This window comes from Balaenoptera borealis (genome assembly GCF_965194805.1).
Source record: "Balaenoptera borealis genome assembly, chromosome: 1".
Classification (NCBI taxonomy): domain Eukaryota; kingdom Metazoa; phylum Chordata; class Mammalia; order Artiodactyla; family Balaenopteridae; genus Balaenoptera; species Balaenoptera borealis.
This window is the reverse complement of record NC_138860.1, coordinates 92,073,083-92,099,447: the sequence shown is the minus strand read 5'-3', so window position 1 is coordinate 92,099,447 and position 26,365 is coordinate 92,073,083. Positions and strand designations below refer to the sequence as shown.

The window sequence follows — 26,365 nt, the reverse complement described above, 5'->3', positions numbered from 1 at the left end:
TCAGTGCTAATGTATAGAAATACAATTGATTTTGTGTTTTGTATCCTGCAACTTTGTTGAACTCATTTATTAGTTCTAATGATTTTTATTAGATTGGATTCTTTAGAATGTTTTATGTACAAGATCATGTCATCTGCAAAAAAAAAAAAAGGTATTTTTACTTCTGTCTTTTCTATCTGAATCCCTTCTATTTCTTTTTCTTGCGTAATTTCTCTGGCTAGAACCTCCACTACAATGTTGAATAGAAGTGGCAGTAGCACTTGCCTTGTTCCTGATCTTAGGGGAAAGATTTCAGTATTTCATCATTAAGTATGGTGTTTGCTGTGGGTTTTTCATTGAAGGCCTTCAGTAGATTGAAGACATTCCCTTCTATTCCTAGTTTGTTGAATATTTTTATCATGAAAGCACATTAGATTTTGTCAAATGTTTCTTCTGCATCTGTTGAGGTAGTTATGTAGCTTTTGTCCTTCATTCTATGGAATGGTGTATACTAATTGATTTTCATATGTTAAGCCACTTTTGTATTCTTGGGATAAATCCTACTTGATCATGTGTATGATACTTTTTATGTTGCTGGCTCAGTTTGCTAGTACTTTGTTGAGGACTTTTCCATCTATATTTTAGAGATATTGGCCTATAGCTTTCTTTTCCTGCAATGTCTGTCTGGTTTTGATATCAGTGTAGTAACAGCTTCATTGAATGAATTACAAAGTATTCCCTCCTTTTCTGTTTTTTGGGGGGAGAGTTTGTGAATCATTTGTGTTAATTCTTCCTTAAAGATTTGTTAGAATTCACCAGTGAAGTAACCTAGGCCTCAGCTTTTCTGTGTGTGGGAAGTTTTTTTAATTAATAATTTAATATCTTTACATATTATAGATCTATTTAGATCAGCTATTCTTGGTTTAAGTAATTTGTAACTTTCTAGGAAGTTGTTCATTTTGTCTGTGTTATCTAATTTGTTGGCATAAAATTGTTCATAGTATTCACTTATCATCCTTTGTATTTCTGTAAGATTGGTAGTGATGCCTACTATTTTATTCCTGATTTTAGTAATTTGAGTATTTTTTTCTTGGTCAGTCTGGTGAAACGTCTCTTAGTTTTGTTGGTCTTCAAAGAACCAACTTTTCATTTCCTTGATTTTCTCTAACCCTTTTTTTATTCTATTTTTCATTAATTTCCACCATAGTCTTTATTATTATAAAATGTACTTGTTTGTCTCAGTAACAATTTTTGTCTTAAAGTCTATTTGCCTGATATTAGTATAACCATTCCAGCTCTCTTTGGGGTACTGTTGGTGTGTTATATCTTTTTCCATCCTTTCACTTTCAACCTATTTGTGTCTTTGAATGTAAAATATGTCTTTTGTAGATAGCATATAGTTGGATTGAGGTTTTCCATCCATTTTTCCAACCTCTGCTTTTTTATTGGAGTTTTAGTCCATTTACATTTAAGTAATTACTGATAAGGTTTCATTTGTCCTTTTGCTATTTTTTTTTCAGTATGCCTTATGGATTTTTTGTTCCTCTGTGCCTTCATTACTGCCTTCTTCTGTGTTAAATAGAAATTTTCTAGCATAAAACTTTCCCTTGCTCGCTCTCTCTCTCTTTCTCTCTCTCTGAGAAGAAGACAGAGAGACAGGGGAGAGGGAGAAGGGTTGAGAGACAGAGAGAGAGAGAGAGAGAGAGAGAAATACATAGATATATAAACACATTTACATACATATATGTGTGTGTGTGCATATTTTAATTTATTTTTTCTTTGTGGTTGGCCTGAGGATAACAAGATCTTAACTTAAAACAACATAATTTGGATTAACACTCTGCATTTTTACAGCACATTCTCACTTACATTTTTAAATTTAATTCTCGGGAAGGAAAAAGTAAAAAATATGGGCTGGAAACTCTTTCTCTATCATGGCCTAAGTACCTGTTGGGAGCAATGTTACTCATACATAATGCTTCTCTGGGGGCAAATTATAGCCACATGAGAAAGATCCCTCTGATTCCAGAGTATAGCTTTTCACGGTGATCATAACACCTTTGTATGGACTTTCTAACTTCCAAAGTGCATTCACATACATCAGTGATTCTCAAAGTATGGTCTAAGGATCCCTGAGTTTTCCTGAAACACTTTCAGGGGTCCTCAAAGACAAACCTATTTTTGTAATAATGCCAAGATGTTATTTGCCCTTTTTAGCTCTCATCCTTTCACAAGAGTACAGTAGAATTTTCTAGAGGTTACATGGCATGTGATATCATAACAGATTGAATACAGAAGCAGATACAAGAATTTACTGTCTCCATTAAGTCAGGCATTAAAGATATTTGCAAAACTGTAAAGCCATGCTATCCTTCTCTCTAAGTTGTTTTTGAGAATATAGTGATATCTCATAAAATATGTCCTTTATGTTAACATATCATGGTTTATTATTATTCATTTTAAATGAGTTTTTTAAAATTTCCCAGTTTTAATTTATAATGTGGTAAATATTAATAGATATAACACATTTAAACAAAAGCTTGTTTGGGCTCTTGATAAATTTTAAGAGTATAAAGGGGTCCTGAAACCAAAAGTTTTTGAGAGCTGCTGACGCATTATCTCACTTAACCATCCCAACATGTGAAAAGTAAGACAGGTTCGGGGCTTCCCTGGTGGCACAGTGGTTGAGAATCTGCCTGCCAATGCAGGGGACACGGGTTCGGGCCCTGGTCTGGGAAGATCCCACATGCCGCGGAGCAACTAGGCCCGTGAGCCACAACTACTGAGCCTGCGCGTCTGGAGCCTGTGTTCCACAACAAGAGAGGCCGCGATAGTGAGAGGCCCCGCGCACCGCGATGAAGAGTGGCCCCCACTTGCCGCAACTAGAGAAAGCCCTCGCACAGAAACGAAGACCCAACAGAGCCATAAATAAATAAAATAGTGTTTAAATAAATAAAAATAAAAATAAAAAGCCAGCTTGTATATCAACTGCTCTTTAAAAAAAAAAAAAAAAAAGTAAGACAGGTTCAGTCACTTACCACTATGGCTCCTTGGATGAGAAAACAGAGGCTATGGACCTGGGACTATACCTGGAAGGACTGGCTTTGATGGGAAGGCAGTCGATGGTTCTAAGGCCAGAACCAAACCAGTTAACTGGAATGATTGGACTGACACTAGTGGGAGCTCTAAGCTCTTGATGGCCATTGACGTGGTTGACCTCTCCCAGGCTTGAATACTCTCTCCACGTTGGCTTCCATGACACCATGTTCCTAGTTTTGCAAATGGCTCCTCTGCTTCAACCTGCCCCTTAACTATTGCTATTACCCAACATTCTGTCCTCCACCCCCTTCTCATTTCTCTCTGTAGTCTCCCTGGATGAGCTCACCCACCATTACATAAGATGATTCCCAAATGTGTCTCTCTAGCTTCTATCTGTCTCTTGAATTTCAAAGCTAAGTACTGGATGTGTCTACCTGGATATCCCTCAGATGTTTCAAACTCACATGCTCAAAATTCTCTAATCACTAGGTGTTCAATACATTGTGCTAGGCACAGGTATTGTGACAGTGAACAGGACATAGTCCCTGTTCTTAAGGAAACAGCAGTCTAGTAGAGTTGATCAGTTTGTCCAAAACCAACTTCTGTATTTTTGGGTTTGGTTATTATTATCAACACTGGCCCAGTTACCCAAGACTCCTCCTTCTTCCCCATCCCCTCCATCCAGTGAGTCACCAGGGTTTATGCATTCTATTGCTGTAATGTCTTTCCAGCCTTCACTTCTCTCCATCACTACTGCAACTCCCTAGGATGAAGCATTCCTCATCTCTCTTATGAACTATTTCAATAATCTCCTAGCCACTCTCTTGGCCTCCCGTCTCATCCCCATCAAATTCACACTGTACACTGCTGCCTGAGTGATCATTTCATAACCTCAAATCTGCTCTCCTTGCTACCATACTAAAACTCTTCAATGACTCCCTCTTCCCTGTAAAATAAAATCTGAACTCATTAGCCTGACTTGTAAGTTTCTCCAGGTACTGGCCTTTGCTTCATTTCCTATCACTCCTCTGAATGTATCCAAGACATTTCAAATGGTGTTTCTGATAGCAAGAATACCCTCCCTAATCACCTGGTCATCCTTTGTGACCCTTCTCAAGTATCTTCTTCTCTGTTAAAATTTTTATGACCTTCCTAAGAAGTCTTGGTCTACCACTATCTCTTGCACGGGTCTCTCTTCATTATAGTACTTATCACACTGTCTTATAATTTTTATTTCCACAGCTATCTCCCACTCTGGACAGAACACCTTGATGGCAGGCACTGTGTCTTAATCACCTTGGTGCCACCCGTCCTGGCCTAGTGCCTGGCAGAGAGTGGGTATTAAATAAATATTTATTGACTTAATAAATATTTGAAGGTCTGTAAAATATGGATCACATCAAAACTTCTTCCCATTTTCTAAGTTTACAATTCCCTTCCCGTTTTCCACCCAATCACCCAAGCCCAAAACATGGGTGTCTCTATTAATAGATACCACGCTTCCTTATTCCCTATAGCCAGAGTCACCAAGTCCAACTTACTCTGTTTCTGTAATCTCTCTCCAGTATGTCAGTTGCCCTCCGTTAGCACATTTAGAGAAGTCCTCTATCCATTCTGAACACTGTACCCATATTTTCAACCTCAAAAATTGGGGCATGGAATTTTCATGACACCTCCAGATATGAGGTTTTCTGAGAAACAGATGTAAATTCTAAACGATTAGCATTCTTTAAATGTTTCAGTGATTTCCAGGGACAGCAGTAGAGAATATTTGAAATCACAATGCAATTAAGAATTCAGGTTGGGCGGTCATTTAGCCTTGATTGCAAGGTTCTTAGGCCTCTGTTTTAAGAGTCTCAGACCTTAAGCTATTGAACATCTGGGTGACAAAGGACAAATGCACAGACAAGGATAACTAAAAATACAATACCAAAGTATTGTACCAAATAAGTGAAGTACCAAATAAGTAAAGTAAGTACCAAATAAGTGAAGAAGTAATTGAGAAGAGAAATACAGAGGAGATATGACCTGAGCTGGGCTTTAAGGTCATTGTTACAGAGGTGTGCCAGCTCACACCTAAATGTGCCCGTGTGGAAACACCCCAACTCCAGTCCCCACTGATGGAACTGGACCCTTGTCTACCAGCCAAGGTTGATCAACCTGACTGGAGAAAGCTGATGCAAGGGCAGTTCTTCCTTGAGCAAGCTGAGATCTATGACTTGGACCAGCATAAAAAGATAAGCTATGTCAGTTAGATTCCCTTCTGGAATCTGAAATTGGGAAACCAAAATGGGAGATCTGGCAACACAGGCAGTTGCTAAAAGACTTGCCTCAGGCGTTAGCTTCAGGTAAAGATGGGGCTGGAAAGTTCAGGGCAAGTCAGAGCCATGTGTAAGCCAAAATTATGAGGAAATAGAAACCAGGAGCAGACAGAACCAGCTGTCAGTAAAGGAGCCAGCGCTCAAGGTAAGTGGCAACGGCAAAGGAAAAGGGAGACCTTGCCCCTGGGACAAGAGAGGTGAACGGCTAGTCCCTGAAGCCACCTTGGAACTTAAAGTCTTGTCATCTGCAGTCCAAATCTATGTTGTAGCCTTACAGCCACTTCTTAACCTTCTTTTCCTGGTGATTCTTTTGAATGCCGTTCCTTGCAACCTGAGAGCTAAACTGAAATAGATTCAACCAAGCAGAGTGGAGGGGAAGAGAATTCCAGGAGCCCAGGTCAGTATGGATGGTGCACAAAGATTGAATGTCTCACGGACTACTCAGGGAAGGGTGGAAAGGGATTTTATTTTCTTAGGTGGGAGATAAAAGTGACTAGAACATCTTCAATTTTAAATAAGCAAAATTGGTATCTGACAAATGAATGAATGCATGAATGTAGGTTAAGGCCAGAAAGTACACAACTTGGAACAACAGGATCAGGACTTTAGACTTGATACCATCAGCATTAGGAAACCTCAGCAGTTTGGAACAGGAAAAAGATACCATTGGTGTGGTGTTTGAAAAATCTTGAAGGTCTTGGAAGACATTCCATTTGCCAACATTGAAGCATGCTTGTCCCAGTCCTGCCATGATGGTTTGAACATGTATGGCTAACGTTTGGCTGAGAGCAGAACAGGAAAGCAGCCAGTGGCTGGGAAGCAGCACTACTGATTAGGATGGCCTGAGGGAGGCTTCCACTCAGACAGCCTAGAAGCTAGGAAAGAGAGCCAAAGACCTCGGGCCTGGCACACAGCTGTGCAAAAGGCTGCACCTCTTTCTAACGGACTGGCAATAGCTATAAGATCAGTGAATGTCACCTCCATGTGCAAACCTATGCATGCTCAATTCTAAATGGGCCCATTATGACAAGGACTGCCGGGCCCCCGTGGACTTCCACGTAGAACCCAGATGCCAGCTGTCTCCTCATCCTCTCAACCAGCCGCTTGCAGCAGCTGTCTGTTTCACATCACATCAACATGAACTCAGATCTCAGCAACCTTTAAGTGCACCAGCCCCTCCCCAAATCTATTCACATCACATTAATGAACAGTGGAGAATCTCCTGACAGTTTCGTGAGGGAATATACAGTGCACACCCCATAGCAAACAATTAAAAAGAAGAAACAAACAACCAGATATTATGTTCTGAAAGCCCTCCTTTTCTGGACAACCACCAGGGGTCTCTTTTTCAGCCCATCCCCCTGGTCTAATCTCCTGGATCCTCTTTCTCCTTCCCAGATTCCTCCTGCTCTGTTATGCAAGGTCATTCTGTCCTGCCCTAGCTGCCATTCCCAAATTTGCATACCCAAGTCCAAAACACAGCTCAGATAAATAAGATGTGCTTCATACAGTTCACAGGACCCACCTTCCTTGAAATGACAACTGAGGTTATAAACAAAGCGATTGTTGTTCACACACACACACACACACACACACACACACACACACACACACGTGTAGCAATAAGCATACAGATTAGTAGTTTCCAAAATGGAACCAGCTGTGTTTCCTTGGTCCCATCACTTTGCTCTCTGGGCTTTTGATTCTTACTCTTTAATCTAAGAGGCATAGGTGGGGAAGTCTGGATGAATCCCATATGCAGCCCAGCTCTCTCCATTAAGAGTAAAGTGAAGACCTTCAAGATGGCGGAGGAGTAAGATGTGGAGATCCCCTTCCTCCCCACAAATGCATCAGAAATACACTACATGTGGAACAACTCCTACAGAACACCTACTGAATGCTGGCAGAAGACCTCAGACTTCCCAAAAGGCAAGAAACACCCCACGTACCTGGGTAGGACAAAACGAAAAACAGAGACAAAAGAATAGGGACGGGACCTGCACCTCTGGGAGGGAGCTGTGAAGGAGGAAAGGTTTCCGCACGCTAGGAAGTCCCTTCACTGGTGGAGATGGGGGTGGCAGGGGGGAAGCTTCGGAGCCAAGGGGGAGAGCACAGCAACAGGGGTGCAGAGGGCAAAATGGAGAGATTCCCGCACAGAGGATCGGAGCCAATGAGTACTCACCAGCCTGAGAGGCTTGTCTGCTCACCCGCCAGGGCGGGCGGGGGCTGGGAGCTGAGGCTTGGGCTTCGGAGGTCAGATCCCAGGGAGAGGACTGGGGTTGGCTGTGTGAACACAGCCTAAAGGGGGCTAGTGCGCCACAACTAGCTGGGAGAGAGTCCAGGAAAAAGTCTGGAACTGCCTAAGAGGCAAGAGACCATTGTTTTGGGGTGCGGGAGGAAAGGAGATTCAGAGCACCGCCTAAACGAGCTCTAGAGATGGGCGCGAGCCGCGGCTATCAGCGTGGACTGCAGAGATGGTCATGAGACACTAAGTCTGCTGCTGCAGCCACCAAGAAGCCCGTGTGCAAGCACAGGTCACTATCCACACCTCCCCTCCCAGGAGCCTGTGCAGCCCACCACTGCCAGGGTCCCGTGATCCAGGGACAACTTCCCCAGGAGAACACATGGCATGCCTCAGGCTGTTGCAACGTCACGCCGACCTCTGCCGCCGCAGGCTTGCCCTGCACTCTGTACCCCTCGCTCCCCCTGCCCTGAGTAAGCCAGAGCCCCCTAATCAGCTGCTACTTTAACCCCGTGCTGTCTGAGTGAAGAACAGACACCCTCAGGCGACCTACATGCAGAGGCGGGGCCATAATCCAAAGCTGAGCCCCAGGAGCTGTGCAAACAAAGAAGAGAAAGGGAAATTTCTCCCAGCAGCCTCAGGAGCAGCAGATTAAATCTCCACAATCAACTTGATGTACCCTGCGTCTCTGGAATACCTGAATAGACAACGAATCATCCCAAAATTGAGGCAGTGGACTTTGGGAGCAACTGTAGACTTGGGGTTTGCTTTCTGCATCTAATTTGTTTCTGGTTTTAGGTTTATCTTAGTTTAGTATTTAGAGTTTATTATCATTGGTAGATTTGTTTATTGATTTGGTTGCTCTCTTCCTTTTTTTTATATAAAGATATATGTATTTTTTCCTTTTTCTCTTTTTGTGAGTGTGTATGTGTATGCTTCTTTGTGTGATTTTCTCTGTATAGCTTTGCTTTTACCATTTGTCCTAGGGTTCTGTCTGGTTTTTTTTTTGTTTTTTGTTTTTTTTTGTAGTTTTTAGCGCTTGTTGTCATTGGTGGGTTTGTTTTTTCGTTTGGTTGCTCTCTTCTTTCTTTCTTTTTTTCCTTTTTTTAAATTATTTTTTAAATTTTTTTATTTTAATTTTAATAACTTTATTTTATTTTTTTTTTCTTTCTTTCCTTCTTTTTTTTCTCCCTTTTCATCAGAGCCATGTGGCTAACAGGGTCTTGGTGCTCCAGCTGGGTGTCAGGCCTGTGCCTCTGAGGTGGGAGAGCTGAGTTCAGGACATTGGTCCACCAGAGACCGCCCGGCTCCACATAATATCAAATGGTGAAAGCTCTCCCAGAGGTCTCCATTTCAACATGAAGACCCAGCTCCACTCAACAACCAGCAAGCTACAGTGCTGGACACCCTATGCCAAACAACTAGCAAGACAGGAACACAACCCCACCCATTAGCAGAGAGGCTGCCTAAAATCATAATAAGGTCACAGACACCCCAAAACACACCACCGGATGTGGTCCTGCCCACCAGAAAGACAAGATCCAGCCTCATCCACCAGAACACAGGCACCAGTCCCCTCCACCAGGAAGCCTACACAACCCACTGAGCAACCTTAGCCACTGGAGGCAGACACCAAAAACAAAGGGAACTACGAACCTGCAGCCTGCAAAAAGGAGACCCCAAACACAGTAAGTTAAGCAAAATGAGAAGACAGAGAAACACACAGCAGATGAAGGAGCAAGGCAAAAACCCACCAGACCAAACAAATGAAGAGGAAATAGTCAGTCTAGCTGAAAGAGAATTCAGAGTAATGATAGTAAAGATGATCCAAAAACTTGGAAATAGAATGGAGAAAATACAAGAAACATTTAACAAGGACCTAGAACAACTAAAGAGCAAAAAACAATGATAAACAACACAATAAATGAAATTTAAAATTCGCTAGAAGGAATCAATAGCAGAATAACTGAGGCAGGAGAACAGGTAAGTGACCTAAAATAGTGGAAATAATTACTGCAGAGCAGAATAAAGAAAAAAGGATGAAAAGAATTGAGGACAGTCTCACAGGCCTCTGGGACAACATTAAATGCACCAACATTCGAATTATAGGGGTCCCAGAAAAAGAAGACAAAAATAAAGGGACTGAGAAAATATTTGAAGAGATTATAGTTGAAAACTTCCCTAATATGGGAAAGGAAATAGTCAATCAAGTCCAGGAAGTTCAGAGAGTCCCATACAGGATAAATCCAAGGAGAAACATGCCAAGACACATATTAATCAAACTATCAAAAATTAAATACAAGGAAAAAATATTAAAAGTAGCAAGGGAAAAGCAACAAATAACATACAAGGGAATCCCCATACGGTTAAGAGCTGATCTTTCAGCAGAAACTCTACAAGCCAGAAGTGAGTGGCAGGACATATTTAAAGTGATGAAAGGGAAAAACTTACAATCAAGATTACTCTACCCAGCAAGGATCTCATTCAGATTCGACGGAGAAATTAAAACCTTTACACACAAGCAAAAGCTAAGAGAATTCAGCACCACCAAACCAGCATTACAACAAATGCTAAAGGAACTTCTCTAGGCAGGAAACACAAGAGAAGGAAAAGACCTGCAATAACAAACCCAAAACAATTAAGAAAATGGTAATAGGAACATACATATCAATAACTACCTTAAATGTAAATGGATTAAATGCTCCAACTAAAAGACATACACTGGCTGAATGGATACAAAAACAAGACCCGTATATATGCTGTCTACAAGAGGCACACTTCAGACCTAGGGACACATACTGACTGAAAGTGAGGGGATGGAAAAAGATATTCCATGCAAATGAAGATCAAAAGAAAGCTTGAGTAGCAATTCTCATATCAGACAAAATAGACTTTAAAATAAAGACTATTATAAGAGACAAAGAAGGACACTACATAATGATCAAGGGATCAATCCAAGAAGAAGATATAACAGTGTAAATATTTATGAACCCAACATAGGAGCACCTCAATACATAAGGCAAATGCTAACAGCCATACAAGGGGAAATCGACAGTAACACAATCAAAGTAGGGGACTTGAACACCCCACTGTCACCAATGGACAGATCAACCAAAATGAAAATGAATAAGGAAGCCAGCTTTAAATGATACATTAATCAAGATGGACTTAATTGATATTTATAGGACATTCCATCCAAAAACAACAGAATACACTTTCTTCTCAAGTGCTCATGGAACATTCTCCAGGATAGAGCATATCTTGGGTCACAAATCAAGCCTCAGTAAATTTAAGAAAATTAAAATCGTATCAAGTATCTTTTCTGACCACAATGCTATGAGACTAGATATCAATTACAGGAAAAAAATCTGTAAAAAATAAAAACACATGGAGGCTAAACAATACACTACTAAATAACCAAGAGATCACTGAGGAAATCAAAGAGGAAATCAAAAAATACCTAGAAACAAATGACAATGGAAACACAACGACCCAAAACCCATGGGATGCAGTAAAAGCAGTTCTAAGAGGGAAGTTTATAGCAATACAATCCTACCTCAAGAAACAAGAAACATGTCAAACAACCTAACCTTACACCTAAAGCAATTAGAGAAAGAAGAAAAAAAAAAAAACCCAAATTAGCAGAAGGAAAGAAATCATAAAGATCAGATCAGAAATAAATAAAAAAGAAATGAAACAATAGCAAAGATCAATAAAACTAAAAGCTGGTTCTTTGAGAAGATAAACAAAATTGATAAACTATTAGCCAGGCTCATCAAGAAAAAAAGGGAGAAGACTCAAATCAATAGAATTAGAAATGAAAAAGGGGAAGTAACAACTGACACTGCAGAAATACAAAGGATCATGAGAGATTACTACAAGCAACTATATGCCAATAAAAAGGACAACCTGGAAGAAATGGACAAGTTCTTAGAAGAGCACAACTTTCCAAGACTGAATCAGGAAGAAATGGAAAATATAAACAGACCAATCACAAGCACTGAAATTGAGACTGTGATTAGAAATCTTCCAACAAACAAAAGCCCAGGTCCAGATGGCTTCACAGGCGAATTCTGTCAAACATTTAGAGGAGAGCTAACAACTATCCTTCTCAAACTCTTCCAAAATACAGCCGAGGGAGGGACACTCCCAAACTCATTCTATGAGGCCACCATCACCCTGATACCAAAACCAGACAAAGATGTCACAAAGAAAGAAACGACAGGCCAATATCACTGATGAACATAGATGCAAAAATCCTGAACAAAATGCTAGCAAACAGAATCCAACAGCACATTAAAAGGATCATACACCATGATCAAGTGGGGTTTATCCCACGAATGCAAGGATTCTTCAATATATGCAAATCAATCAATGTGATAAACCATATTAAATTGAAGGAGAAAAACCATATGATCATCTCAATAGATGCAGAAAAAGCTTTCAACAAAATTCAACACCCATTTATGATAAAACCCTCCAGAAAGTAGGCATAGAGAGAACTTACCTCAACATAATAAAGGCCATATATGACAAACCCACAGCCACCATCATCCTCGATGGTGAAAAACTGAAACCATTTCCAATAAGATCAGGAACAAGACAAGGTTGTCCACTCTCACCACTATTATTCAACATAGTTTTGGAAGTTTTAGCTGCAGCAATCAGAGAAGAAAAAGAAATAAAAGGAATCCAAATCAGAAAAGAAGAAGTAAAGCTGTCACTGTTTGCAGATGATGTGATACTATACATAGAGAATCCTAATGATGCTACTAGAAAACTACTAGAGCTAATCAATGAATCTGGTAAAGTAGCAGGATACAAAATTAATGCACAGAAATCTCTTGCATTCCTATACACTAATGATGAAAAATCTGAAAGAGAAATTAAGGAAACACTCCCATTTACCATTGCAACAAAAAGAATAAAATACCTGGGAATAAACCTACCTAAGGAGACAAAAGACCTGTATGCAGAAAACTATAAGACACTGATGAAAGAAATTAAAGATGATACAAACAGATGGAGTGATATACCATGTACTTGGATTGGAAGAAGCAACATTGTGAAAATGACTATACTACCCAAAGCAATCTACAGATTCAATGAAATCCCTATCAAACTACCAATGGCATTTTTCACAGAACTAGAACAAAAAATTTCACAATTTGCATGGAAACACAAAAGACCCCAAATAGCCAAAGCAATCTTGAGAAAGAAAAACGGAGCTGGAGGAATCAGGCTCCCAGACTTCAGACTGTACTACAAAGCTACAGTAATCAAGACAGTATGGTACTGGCACAGAAACAGAAATATAGATCAATGGAACAGGACAGAAAGCCCAGAGATAAACCCACACACATATGGTCATCTTATTTTTGATAAAGGAGGCAAGAATATACAATGGAGAAAAGACAGCCTCTTCAATAAGTAGTGCTGGGAAAACTGGACAGCTACATATAAAAGAATGAAATTAGAACACTCCCTGACACCATGCACAAAAATCAATTCAAAATGGATTAAAGACTTAAATGTAAGGCCAGACACTATAAAACTCTTAGAGGAAAACATAGGCAGAACACTCTATGACATAAATCATAGCAAGATCCTTTTTGACCCACCTCCTAGAGAAATGGAAATAAAAACAAAAAGAAACAAATGGGACCTAATGTAACTTAAAAGCTTTTGCACAGCAAAGGAAGCTATAAACAAGACCAAAAGACAACCCTCAGAATGGGAGAAAATATTTGCAAATGAAGCAACTGAGAAAGGATTAATCTCCAAAATTTACAAGCAGCTCATGCAGCTCAATATCATAAAAACAAACAACCCAATCCAAAAATGGGTAGAAGACCTAAACAGACATTTCTCCAAAGAAGATATACAGATTGCCCACAAACACATGAAAGGATGCTCAACATCACTAATCATTAGAGAAATGCAAATCAAAACTACAATGAGGTATCACCTCACACCAGTCAGAGTGGCCATCATCAAAACATCTACAAACAATAAATGCTGGAGAGGGTGTGGAGAAAAGGGAACCCTCCTGCACTGTTGGTGGGAATGTAAATTGATACAGCCACTATGGAGAACAGTATGGAGGTTCCTTAAAAAACTAAAAATAGAAGTACCGTATGACCCAGCAATCCCACTACTGGGCATATATGCTGAGAAAACTATAATTCAAAAAGAGTCATGTACCACAATGTTCATTGCAGGTCTATTTACAGTAGCCAGGACATGGAAGCAACCTAAGTGTCCATCGACAGATGAATGGATAAAGAAGATGTGGCACATATATACAATGGAATATTACTCAGCCATAAAAAGAAACGAAATTGAGTTATTTGTAGTGAGGTGGATGGACCTAGAGTCTGTCATACAGAGTGAAGTAAGTCAGAAAGAGAAAAACAAATACCGTATGCTAACATATATATGGAATCTAAAAAAAAAAATGGTTATGAAGAACCTAGGGGCAGGACAGGAATAAAGATGCAGATGTAGAGAATGGACTTGAGGACACGGGGAGGGGGAAGGGTAAGCTGGGACGAAGTGAGAGAGTGGAATGGACATATATACACTACCAAATGTAAAACAGCTAGTGGGAAGCAGATGCATAGCACAGGGAGATCAGCTTGGTGCTTTGTGACCACCTAGAGGGGTGGGATAGAGAGGGTGGGAGGGAGATGCAAGTGGGAGGAGATACGGGGATATATGTATATGTATAGCTGATTCACTTTGTTATAAAGCAGAAACTAACACACCATTGTAAAGCAATTATACTCTAATAAAGATGTTTTAAAAAAAAGTAATATGAAAAGACAGTGGGGGGTGAAGAAGCCAGCTATATAAACTCTATGTGTTGGGGGAGGAGGAGGGAGATAGTGGGAGGGGAGGAGAAAGGATAGGGAAGATGGGGGCAGGCGGGGTCGCAGTGGCAGGGAGAGTGAGGTGTGGGGCTGCTCCCTCCAGCAGGCACGATGCAGCCCAAATGCAGAGCACGGAGGAGAAATGGCTTTGTCTCGGCGGCCGCCCACGCTCTGACTGCATTAAGCCTCACACTGGGCCCACGATGACTTTTTGATGAAGGAGATGCAGCATCCTGCAGGGGCCGACAGTGTCAGGGAAGAGAAGAACTCAGCAGAAAGTGCACCCAGCTTTCCAACATGCTCTCCTCTCATCAGCTTTCTTTTTCAAGTGCATTTTCTGGATGCTATTTTCCTTCTAAGCTATCTGTAGCTTCTCAGTAAGCAAGAAGGGGGGGGGGGGGGAAATCCAACAACAGTGACAGCCAAGTGGCCAGTTTGTGTGGGAACACCTATGGATGTCTACTGTACTGGGCAAGAACAGAACAAAGTCGCTTTTATCTCCGGCTTTCCAAAAGCCTTTGTGTGCTTTAGAAGCTGGTTATTATTGCATTATTAAAGGCCCAGTGAGCCGAGCCAAGGCATGGATACGCTAGAGCTGTCCCAGGCAGCTTCGGCTAGTTCAGACTTCTCATCCTGTGACCTAACCTGACTCCTGGCTTGCCATCCACCGCATCCCAGTGAAGGGGGAACAGGAAGGAGAGGCCAGCCCTTTAGAGAAGGTGCCTCGGGCTTCCAACCAAACTGGTCTGTTCGGTTCCCAGGAATCATTTTGAGCATAGTGCATTTTGCCAATATTGTGTTTCTTAAAGCACCAGCAGTGTAAACTGGGGGGGGGGGGGGGGGGGGGGGAGAAACTGATGCATAAGGACATACATATCTCAAACCAGATTTTCCTGGGTTTTGGCCAACAGGTTGTGCGGGGAAGGTTGGGAGGACAAAGTGTTCAGGTCTGTGTGTCACTGGGGTCTGGGGATGAGGGTTGAGGTGAGGACAGGCCGGGGGCATAGTTTGCTGAGCGCAGATTTGCTCCAGTTTGTGGCAGATTGCTAATCACAACACCTATGAGCTTTGTCATCTGTCCCAACCCCTACTTTCACAGAGGAGAGGAAGCCCAAAGAGGCAAGGTGACTTGTCCAAGGTTGCACAGTGAATCGGTGTCCTGCTGAGCTCTCCACAGCCTGGACACGTGCTGAGCATGTGTGGTGTTCATGCTCCAGACCTGCAGGCACAGGTGCCCTTTCAATGGCAGTGCCAGTTTCACATTTCACGTTATTAGTGTTTGGACAGAGAAGCCCCCAGAAGGCACAGACTGTCCATTTCACTGGGCCTTGTATGGCAAGCAGCAAGGCTCAGGCCCAGGTAGGAGCTTATGTTTCCAGACAAACCCTGAAAAAAAGATCAACGTCACATCCTCCAACCAGCTCCAGTATGCTTATTCTCAAGTAAATGTGGCAAAACAGTGCAGCTGGAGAGGCTGCAGAATGACAGAACAGCAGAGGGCTGCCATGGATGGTTGTGCAGACCACACACTCTACAAAGGGCCTGGATGAGGGGCTGAGCAGTGGCCAAAATCCAGCCTGCCTTCCGCTAACTGGGTCCTACCCTGGTACAGTGCTCCTCAACTTTCCCATCTCATGAAGACTTCCCTTTTGAGTAGGAAAGCTTCCCTCTCTGCCAGCCCTTCTTCTGTCCTTCCCTTCTACCTCATTCCTATTCACTAAAGGTTTCACTTTTTTTTTTTTAATTTATGTTTTTCAGATTCACTTGTTAAGCTGTAATCACCAAACTAGTGATGAGCCCTGCTCACACTGCACTGTTTGAAACCACTGAGCCCGTCTTCAGGCTGCCTGTTCCACCTTCTGGACATGGTCTTCCCATGGTGCATCTGGCTACCTCTGTTCGTGTGCTGCTTCCTCCAAGAAGCCTTCCCTGACCATTACCTTTTCCCCCACACATCCCACCTCAGGAGTGAGGTCTATCGCCCGCAACATCCTAGGTACAAACTTGGGGAGCTTTCGATACATTGTGGAATGATCTATTAATAGGCTCATCTTCTCCTTAGATCTGCCCTGTCCGATATGGTAGCCACCAGCCATATGTGGCTACTGAGCACGTAAACTGGGTCTGGTCTGAATGGAGATGTCTTGTAAGCTACATACCACATGTGAAATGCTTAGTATGAAAAAACTAACCTAAAATATATCATTGATAATTTTTATATCGATTACATGTTGAAATGACAATATGCTAGATAAATTGGGTTAAATTAAATGGCTGATTAAAATTAATTTCACCTGTTTCTTTTTACTTTTTAACGGGGCTACTAGAAAAATTGTAATTACCTATGTGGCTTGCATTATATTTCTGTTGGACGGCACTGCTTAGACTGTAAACCTCTCTAGGTCAGGGACCCTGACTTACTTATCTTTGTACCCCCAGCACCTAATGCAGACACACACTTGGATGCTGAGAAAGTAGCAATACAGTTGTCACCTTGTATTGTCACTGTCACTGCCTACCTGTCTGTCTCTACCAGGACGCTTTGTGTGCCCTGAGCACAGAGACCGTGCCCCACCTAGCACAGCGTTCGACAAGAGGCAGATGCAGAAGAAATGTTAAAGAATAAGGTAAAGGAAGTATTTTATCTAAATATGTAAGAAGGGTTTCTTTTCATTTAATCTTGCTGTTTCATTCCACTCGGGGACCACAGACAGGATACGGGAAAGAGCCCAGTAGCTGCAACATCCTGACCGGATCTTTCTGAGTTAAGACAGGGGAAGTGAGCAGAGGAGGGACTGGCACAGCCAGAGGGAGAGCAGCTGCCCCCCCATAGCCAGCCCAGCGGTCTGTCAGGTGAGGGGCAAACGTCTTAAAAGTCAGGGATTAGAAAAACCATTCTGAATAATAGTGGTGAGAGTGGGCAACCTTGTCTTGTTCCTGACCACCTAGAGGGGTGGGAGAGGGAGGGTGGGAGGGAGGGAGATGCAAGAGGGAAGAGATATGGGGACATATGTATATGTATAACTGATTCACTTTGTTATAAAGCAGAAACGAACACACCATTGTAAAGCAATTATACTCCAATAAAGATGTTGAAAAAAGAAAGAAAAACCATTCTGGGTGATGCAAATAAACAGAGGACAAAGGTCATGGAATATAGAGACTAACTTTCACGACCACATCATTTAATAGCTTAGCCTGTCCTCTTAGGTACTGACCAGTGGATGGTAAATTTTTAAAATCTTTACATATTTTCTGACTATAGAAATAAAGCTGACTCATTGTAAAAAGAAAAAAACAAGAAAAGAAAAAATGGTTTTTGAAGCCAAAACCTCACAATTATATAGAAATGTTTCAAGTGAAAAGTCAAAGTCCTCTGTGACCCACTCCAAAGCAAAACTCAACAACCACTAATAACACATTGGTATTCACAAGGTAACACATTGGTAGCACAAGGTATTCTTCCTTCAAGGCTTTTCCATTATGCAGATACTTTGCTTTGCTTTTGCTTTTTTGTTTGTTTGTTTGTTTCCATAAATGAGATTATATTCTAAATAACATTCTGCAACTTACTTTTCAAAGTATAGCTATATTGTCCACGTTTCCTCGTGTCAGTATATAAAAATCTATCTGTTCTTTTTAGCTGGACCAGAGTGTTCCATTTATTCAAATAACCCCCTTGTCACTGGACATCAGCAATAAAGACAAACACTTTTTTGCTCCTGCAAACAGGCTGCAGCAAACATCTTCAGACACGTCTTGGCAACTTTTGTGTTTCTATAGGAACAAAAATAGTTTCATTTATGTCCTAATGAAGGGGTGGTGCTGCTAATCAGAATAGGACCACCCACATTAAAAAAAGAAAAAACAGATTGGGATGGAGGTGCAGAGAAGGGATGGTGATGGTAATGGTGGATTTGGGGCCTGGTGTCAGTATTTTTGTAGTAGTGAAGGAAAAGTCCATTTAGCATGAATCTCATTTTCTAGCTCGAATTCTAAAACTGTTCCTTTTAAATTTAACCTGAAAGCTCAATTTTGGATCAGCCTGTGTGAAGTTCAAGAACATTCTCTTACGTATATCCCAGTTAGAACTGTAATTGGATATGTCCTTCGGTCTGGCATTCACGGGGTCAGCTTCCACTTTTTCCTACTGAAGGACTTACGGGTTCTTTAATTACACGGGTAACTGTGGTTTGAAATTCAAAACAACAGTATGTCTTTTATAATTCTCCTGAGAAAGAAAAATTTCAATGGTAAACAATGCCCTTAGGGTTTCATGTCCCCCACCAACTGCATCTAGATGCCCTCCTGGCTTTACCTTACATACTAATAGGGCAGACAAGTCACTCATCTCTCCTGGCCTGTGACATGGTGCCGCCTACTTTATTATTGTCAGGAATAATGTACGAATCATTATAGTCAGGATTACAGATAGTGTATGTAAAGCACAAGAACAAGGTACACGTTCAAATAATGGTGACTAGTATTATTTTCAATTTAAACTTCTAGGATTACATAAAAAAACAAAAGAGATAAAAGTCAAAAGCAGTGAGGAGGAAGGAAGAGCCAAAGAATATTAGTAGTCACTTTGAACGTTTTTATTGCAGCAACTTTGATACCTCTTTTCCACAGTGCCAGGAACTAACATCAATTCAGGGAGCGCTATCTGCCAAGTTCTGTGTGAGGGATTTTACATACATCATCCTACTTAATACTCCCAACAGATTTGTGAGGTAAGTCATCCTTTCCCATTTTACAGATGGAAAAACTGAGACCCAGGTTTACTGTTTAAACAGCTTTCGCAGACTTATCAGTGAAGTAAGTGGATAAGCTGGTATTAAAACTCAGAGCAGTTTGCCCCAAATCTACACTTGTCTGGGTACCAAGCTGCTGTCCACAGCATCGGACTGCCTCATGAAGCCCTAACAGATGCTTATCTCCTGCACATCTTTCTTCACCTGACGCCACTTTGATCTGAGGCAGATCCAGGACTTCCCTCTTGCCTTGTTTGATTCTCTACTGTATCAGTCAGGACTGTCTCAGTTGCAAGTGACAGAAAGTCAAAGCAAACCGGCCTAAGCACATCAGAGACATGTGCTCATGCACATGAAAAGTCCATAGATGGACTTGGGCCTCAGGCATGGCTGCACTCAGGGGCTCAGATAGTGTCAACAGGCTCTGTCTATCCTCCCCGGACCTCTGGGTTCTAGGACTGGCTTTACTCTCAAAAAACTCTCTCCTCGGGGCAGAAACCACAGCCCCACCCAAACAAGAGCACCCTTCCTTTCTCCCAGTGTCCATATTGTCCATGTATCAAACCTTAGTGAAAATTCACTTCCTATTCCTCAAACAGTCACCATGGCTGGAGGTATGGTGTATCCTGCTGGCCAGGCCCACCCCCGTGGCCAGGGAATTTGGGGTCACCCTTCCCTGAGTCACAAGGAACAGTTCCCCACAGAACATAGGGTTGGCAATGAAAGGAAGGGCAAAAGGAGTCCTCAATAGACCAAAGCCACAGATATCCTCTGCAGAATTCTTGTTCTTCACTCAGCAACAGCTCGCAGACTCTGTCTTTTGCCTGGAAAAAACCTTATACTTTCGATATATGATTCCATAATGGTTTGTTTTTAGCATATTTCTCTTGCATCATTGTGTACAGTGTCTACAAGAGGTCTGCAAAACCCATTGGACATGTTGTATCCTGCCCCCTCTTTCCACCTAATTATCATAACAGCATTGTCATTTTTTTTTTTTAAACATAGTAGACATTGGCTGTGTGGATACTAGAATAATGGGAAATTTCTTTTTTTTTTTTTTCTTTTTTTTAGAATTAGGTCATGTGAGATACAGTGAAGTGAGGGGACCTCTTATTTATTTATTTATTTATTTAATTTATTTGTGGCTGTGTTGGGTCTTCGTTTCTGTGCAAAGGCTTTCTCTAGTTGCGGCGAGCGGGGGCCTCTCACTGTCGCGGCCTCTCTTGTTGCGGAGCACAGGCTCCAGACGCGCAGGCTCAGTAGTTGTGGCTCACGTGCCCGGCTGCTCCGTGGCATGTGGGATCTTCCCAGACCAGGGCTCGAACCCGTGTCCCCTGCACTGGCAGGCAGACTCTCAACCACTGCGCCACCAGGGAAGCCCAGCATTGTCATTTTTGATGCTTTGGGCTGAAGTTTGTAGAAACCTCTGGTCAAAATGGCTTAAACAGTGAGGAAAATGTCCTTACCCACACATGAGGAAGTCCCAGGTAGGGCAACTCTAGGTTGACTGAGTCCACAGCTCAGACTCTCTCCATTTCTCTCTCTGCCATCCTCAGGGTGTCAGCTGTGTCCTCTGTGCTCCTCTCCAGGTTACAGGATGGCCGTACAGTCCTGGGTACCACACCCAGATGAGACAAAATCCTGCAGAAGAAAAAACTGGCCGTCCTGTATTTCATTTGCCAGAACTGAGTCACCTGAGTTACCTGGCCTGAGAGGTCCCATAGATGTGGCAAGTGAAGTTTACATTTTAGTTCATTCAAATTTGGTAAAATCAGGGAATTCCCTGGTGGTCCAGTAGTTAGAACTCAGCACTTTCACTGCCAAGGGCCCGGGTTCAATCCCTGGTCGGGGAACTAAGATCCCACAAGCTGCGTGGTTTGGCAAAAAAAAAAAGAATTTGATAAATTCAAAAGTACATCAATCACACTAGCTATTTTTCCATGATCAGAGACACTTTTATTGGACACCTCTCTATACCAGTCACTGGCAAGGAGAATACAATTACTATGATTGTCAAGTAAAACATCAATAGTGGAGTCTGCCATTGGTACCTACTAAGTTTCAATTTTGTGCCTTGACTTTGCAGTGGGCTGGGAATGCAAGAAATGTATACTCTAGAGAGGGTGAGAGGCACATACACAGACAACCACGATGAAGGGTGACTTTCCTAAATGCTAGAAGACTAGAACCAACCAAAGGGTTCTGAGTGTTCCACACAAGGACAGATTGCTCCTGGCAGGGGACAACAGGGAAGGTCAGCTTGAGAGCATTTATGTGGCAGCAGTGTATAGGGTGGATCTGAGAGCTTAGTTAAGAGGCTGTTGCCATAGTCCAGACAAGCAAAAATGAAGATTAAGAAAGAATGGAAGACGGGACACAAACGTGGAGTGCTTTTCCTTAAGAGTCTGAGTTCCACTGAAAGTTAAAAGCCAGACTGACTTTCTAAAAAATCAGAATTTCAGAATATTTTAAAGAATTGTTTTTCTTCAAGTTCATATTGTAAAACAAACCATGAAGATAAATTGGAAAGGGACCCCAGGACAACAGTCCTTTGTGTAGGATCTGAGCCTTCCATGAGAAGTTTACCTTTATCTATTTATTTAATTGGCCGCGTCAGGTCTTAGTTGCGGCACGTGGGATATTTGTTGTGGCATGCGGGACCTTTCGTTGCAGCGCTCAGACTCTTCGTTGCGGCACACGGGCTCTCTAGTTGTGGTGTGAGAGCTTAGTTGCCCTGCAGCATGTGGGATCTTAATGCCCCGACCAGGGATCGAACCCGTGTTCCCTGCATTGGAAGGTGTATTTTTAACCACTGGACCACCAGGGAAGTCCAAGAAGTTTACCTTTAATGAGACATTCTCCCTATGGTCATCAGACCATCCCCTATATTAGTTGACATCCATGGAAATCCATGTTTGTTATGACGCAGTAGTCCAAATGTAGATTCAAATGTTATGTTTAAATTGGAACAAGAGTGACGGGGTTTTGGTGATGCCGTTTCAGGGGATTACTGGGTCGCTTTGTCAGGGGTGGCTTGGCCCAGGGATGATGGGCTGCCGTGGGCAGAAGACTGATTACACTGAGTTAACATCAGCCAGCCTCTTCCCCAAGCACCCCAGTGTAGCAGGAGACCTACTCCAGCGTGTGCCACTGCAGTTGCTTCTGCTGGAACCTGTGGATGAAACTGTCAGCCTTCCCTTGACCAGGCCTGGTGGGCTCCTTGCTTCTCAGTTTGCTCAGGTGACATCCCTACTTCCAACCTTGTAAGCACGTGCCACACCCTGTCCGCGGTGCTGAGAGCTGTAGCTCTTTCTTTTCCATGAACTGGAGACTGCCCTTCACCATGAAGTCCATGAAGCTTAACCTTCAGGGCCTCTCATTTGCATAGGCCCCTTCCACGGCCCTGGCAGGAGTCTCGCCAATGTGTTCACATGGTCTTAGGTTTTTGTAAAACTCACCCAAGTAATACGTTTTCCTTGCAATTGATTAAGAATACTGCTTCTTGCAGTATTCTGAGTGCAGATACCCACTCCCTCACACACCTCTAGGTGGAGTAACATTGGAGGAGCCCCAGGCATTTTCGGAATCCAGTTAAGGGGAAGGTGAGTGAAGGAGAAGTTTAGTTTGGGTTTATGAGGCTATATTTGTGTGGGTCACAGTCACTTCCATGTATAGTTGTATTACTGCCAGCCGTCCCAGAGAGGAATGACTTTCTGAAACACTCCTATCACCTACCCTGCCAACACCCTCACCATCTTAGTTCTCAGGTACAGTGCCTCGGTCATATGGAAATATGAACATGTCCTTTAGCCCCAGCATGAGATATATATGAAGAGTGGAGGAGAAATATACAATCTCACTCCTGGCCATATATCCAGAGAAAACTCTAATACAAAAAGATACATGCACCCTAATGTTCATTTCAGCACTATTCACAATAATCAAGACATGGAAGCAAACTAAATGTCCATTGACAGAGGAATGGATAAAGAAGATGTGGTGCATATATACAATGGAATACTGCTCTGCCATTAAAAAAAAATGAAATAATGCCATTTGCAGCATTATCTCTAGGATGAACCTAGAGATTATCATACTAAGTAAAGTAAGTCAGAAAGAGAAAGACGAATATCATATGATGTCACTTATACGTGGAATCTAAAATATGACACAAATGAACTTATCTGCGAAACAGAAACAGACTCACAGACATAGAGAACAGACTTGTGGTTGCCAAGGAGGAGGAGGGGGTGGGGGAAGGATGGACTGGGAGTTTGGGGTTAGCAGACACAAACTATTGTGTAGAGAATGGATAAACAATGAAGTGCTACTGTATAGCACAGGGAACTATATTCAATATCCTGTGATAAGCCATAATGGAAAAGGATATGAAAAAGAATGTACGTATGTATAACTGAATCACTTTGTTGTGTAAAGTTTGAAATGCATTGAGCCAGAGATAATATATGGAAATTCTTCCAAGCATAAGATATAGAAAGTTGTTAAGTGGATGACTGAGTCCTTTCAACATCTAATCAGACTAGAAGTCCTCTTTTACCAGGAAAATGCCTGATGCTGTACTGTATACAATTACAAAGAAAATCAAATCCCCTTTGTTGTTATTGTTTATGGGAATTGTGAGAAATAGAATTTATGAAGAGTTCTATATTTATCGGGTGTATGTTCCAAGCAAAATAACAAAAGCAAGTGTGTTTATAATGGTTCACATACGATAGAAACAAGAGAAGTTTTCTCAGATTTGAATACAATCATACAAATTTACACGGCATTACCCATAACAAGTTGGGAAGCTAGAAGAAAAAATTTTTAAGTATCAATAATAAAAACAAATTTGATTAACCATTCTAGAGGCTTCCGGGAAGAAGGAAATGTTAAATTACCTTTTTCTTCTCCTTTTAGGTTCTGATATCACAAAACTGTTATCAAGTGAAGAAGTAATGAAAGAGTTTTCAGACAAAGGATGCTCTTAAAAAGACTTTAAAGAGGTACAGTTAATAAAAGGCAATAATAAGATAAATGATAAGGCCATTAATAAAACTATTGTTATTTCTTTGGATTTGTGATATTTCTGGTATCTGTCAACTCGAAAAATTTTAACTTACTGTGATTCTTCTCTCTAAATAAATGTTTATATTGGTAATAATTTTTTACTCATAATTTTGATTCTTTTTCTGACAGAGGATCCCCCAAATCTAAAAAGCTTCAGGCCTCCCACAAAACCTGGATCCATGGTTGGTCAAGGGACATTGTGAGGTAATAGTAAAGTTTACTTTTGTTTTACTCATAGCTGGTGAGTCTGTGTTTCCGTGTAAGTTTCCATTCAAAGAAAATGGGATTTGTTCAGTGGAACTGAAAAATTAGCTTCAGCCAGGCCAACAGCATGGAACGAATGACAACAGACAGTAGATTTTGGTGTAATTTTTGGCTTCCCGGTGGACTGAGAGAGCTCGGACATGTTATTTATCCTTGTGAGTCAGTCTCATCACCTGTAAAATGACAAATTTGGCTAAGATGAGCTAAGAGTTCCTTTCCAGTGCTATGTTTCTGATTTTAACAGCTAAGTGTTGCTAAGTCAAGGTATTCCGTGACTTGCCTTGGAGAACATAGAGGAATGACTCGTTAATTTTTAATTTGCAAACGACTGCCGCAAGGTTTGTGAAACCCGATCAGTCTCATAAGTAGGTTACATATCCCTCGTATATTATATGCATTGTTTAATTATTTAATACATCCTTTCTTTCATAATAGGGCAAAGGTAAACTTTTGCACTGCCCCTTCTATATAGCCACACATTCTGCATAAGTGGGATCCAGAGCAATTAAGTTTTACTGTTAAAACTCTACCACCACCTTCATTTCTATATACGTCCTATATTTTTTTAAGCTATTCTTGTAGATGTGATCCTATGTTATTGCCACCAAATTCTTAGAGGGTACACGAAGTATGGATAGTTAGCTCCATTTAGCAGATTTGGAAACCGAGATGGAAAAAGGCTAAATCACGTTTTATTAGTTTTAGTTGACTAGAGGCAGAAACAACTGGAATACGGCTCCTCTGATGCCCACTCCCCCTGTGAAGGTCAATATGTAGAAATAAACATCTGGGACAGAGAGGTAGACACTCTGGTTACTGGCATATATTGGCCAAAAGTCCTAGGATTTCATGGCAGTGAGAACATGGGTGGCAGCACAATGCCCAGGCAATGTGAGGACGTTTATCCACTGTTGGGGACAGATCTGGAATTCATTTTACTATATTTTATTTTATTTATTTTTAAAATTTGCATTGAAATATAGTCGATTTACAATGTTGGTTACAGGTGTTCAGCAAACAAAGTGATTCAGAGATAAATATGTATATGAATATATATAATATATATGAATATATATATTACATATACATATATAGTATACATGAATATATATAATATATGAATATATATATTATATATACATATATAGTATAGAATATATATACTATATATGAATATATATGAATGTATATTATATATATGAATATATAAAATATATACGAACATATATGTTATATATATATGAATATATTATATATGTTCATATATATATAATATATATATATTCTTTTTTAGATTCTTTTCCATTAAAAGTTATTAGAAGATATTGAGTATAGTTCCTGTAATTCATTTTAAATATTAGAGGAAAGGCAATCGAGACTAGCCAGTCCCTGAAGGTTTAGTGGAACACTGTCCAGAACCCCCTGACAGCCCCAGTGCACAGCTAAGCATGCTGGCTGAGCAGCCTGCAACCATCAGATACCTCAGAGTCTGGAGAACAAGATAGCACCTCTGCACACGGGGTATCTGGCTGGCGTTGCCTCCTTCCCCCGACCCATCCTCCACTGGGTTCCCGAGATTAGGCCGTTTATTCCAGGCAGGGTTAGAGAGGCCGCATGAAGAGGACACAGGTGCTTCCTGCAACTGTGCACCTCAGCACGCATACACCTATTTAGGGGCCTCTATTCAAATATTGATGACCAGAAGCTTCATCACAAAGGCCACACAGCCACCCTCTCAGGGAAATGGGAGCTCCCTCTGAAGCAGCCTGCCCAGGCAGAGCAATGTTTCTGAGAAGTGCCGCTCTCAGAGCTCAGCCTAGA

General features: G+C 41.5%; 1 protein-coding gene across 2 annotated transcripts in view; it reads left to right on the top strand.

The window, feature by feature from the left end:
• Positions 1-26,365, top strand: part of LOC309617473 (uncharacterized protein) — a 145,696-nt gene that overhangs the window by 112,043 nt on the left and 7,288 nt on the right. The window contains exon 5 of one of the 2 annotated variants that reach the window (XM_082369854.1): positions 16,212-24,484. In XM_082369854.1, the coding sequence (XP_082225980.1) occupies positions 16,212-16,231 (20 nt within the window). In that variant the 3' untranslated portion in view covers positions 16,232-24,484. Of the gene's footprint in view, positions 1-4,260; positions 6,932-16,211; positions 24,485-26,365 lie in introns of those variants that run through there. The other variant, XM_082369853.1, reaches the window with a different exon arrangement.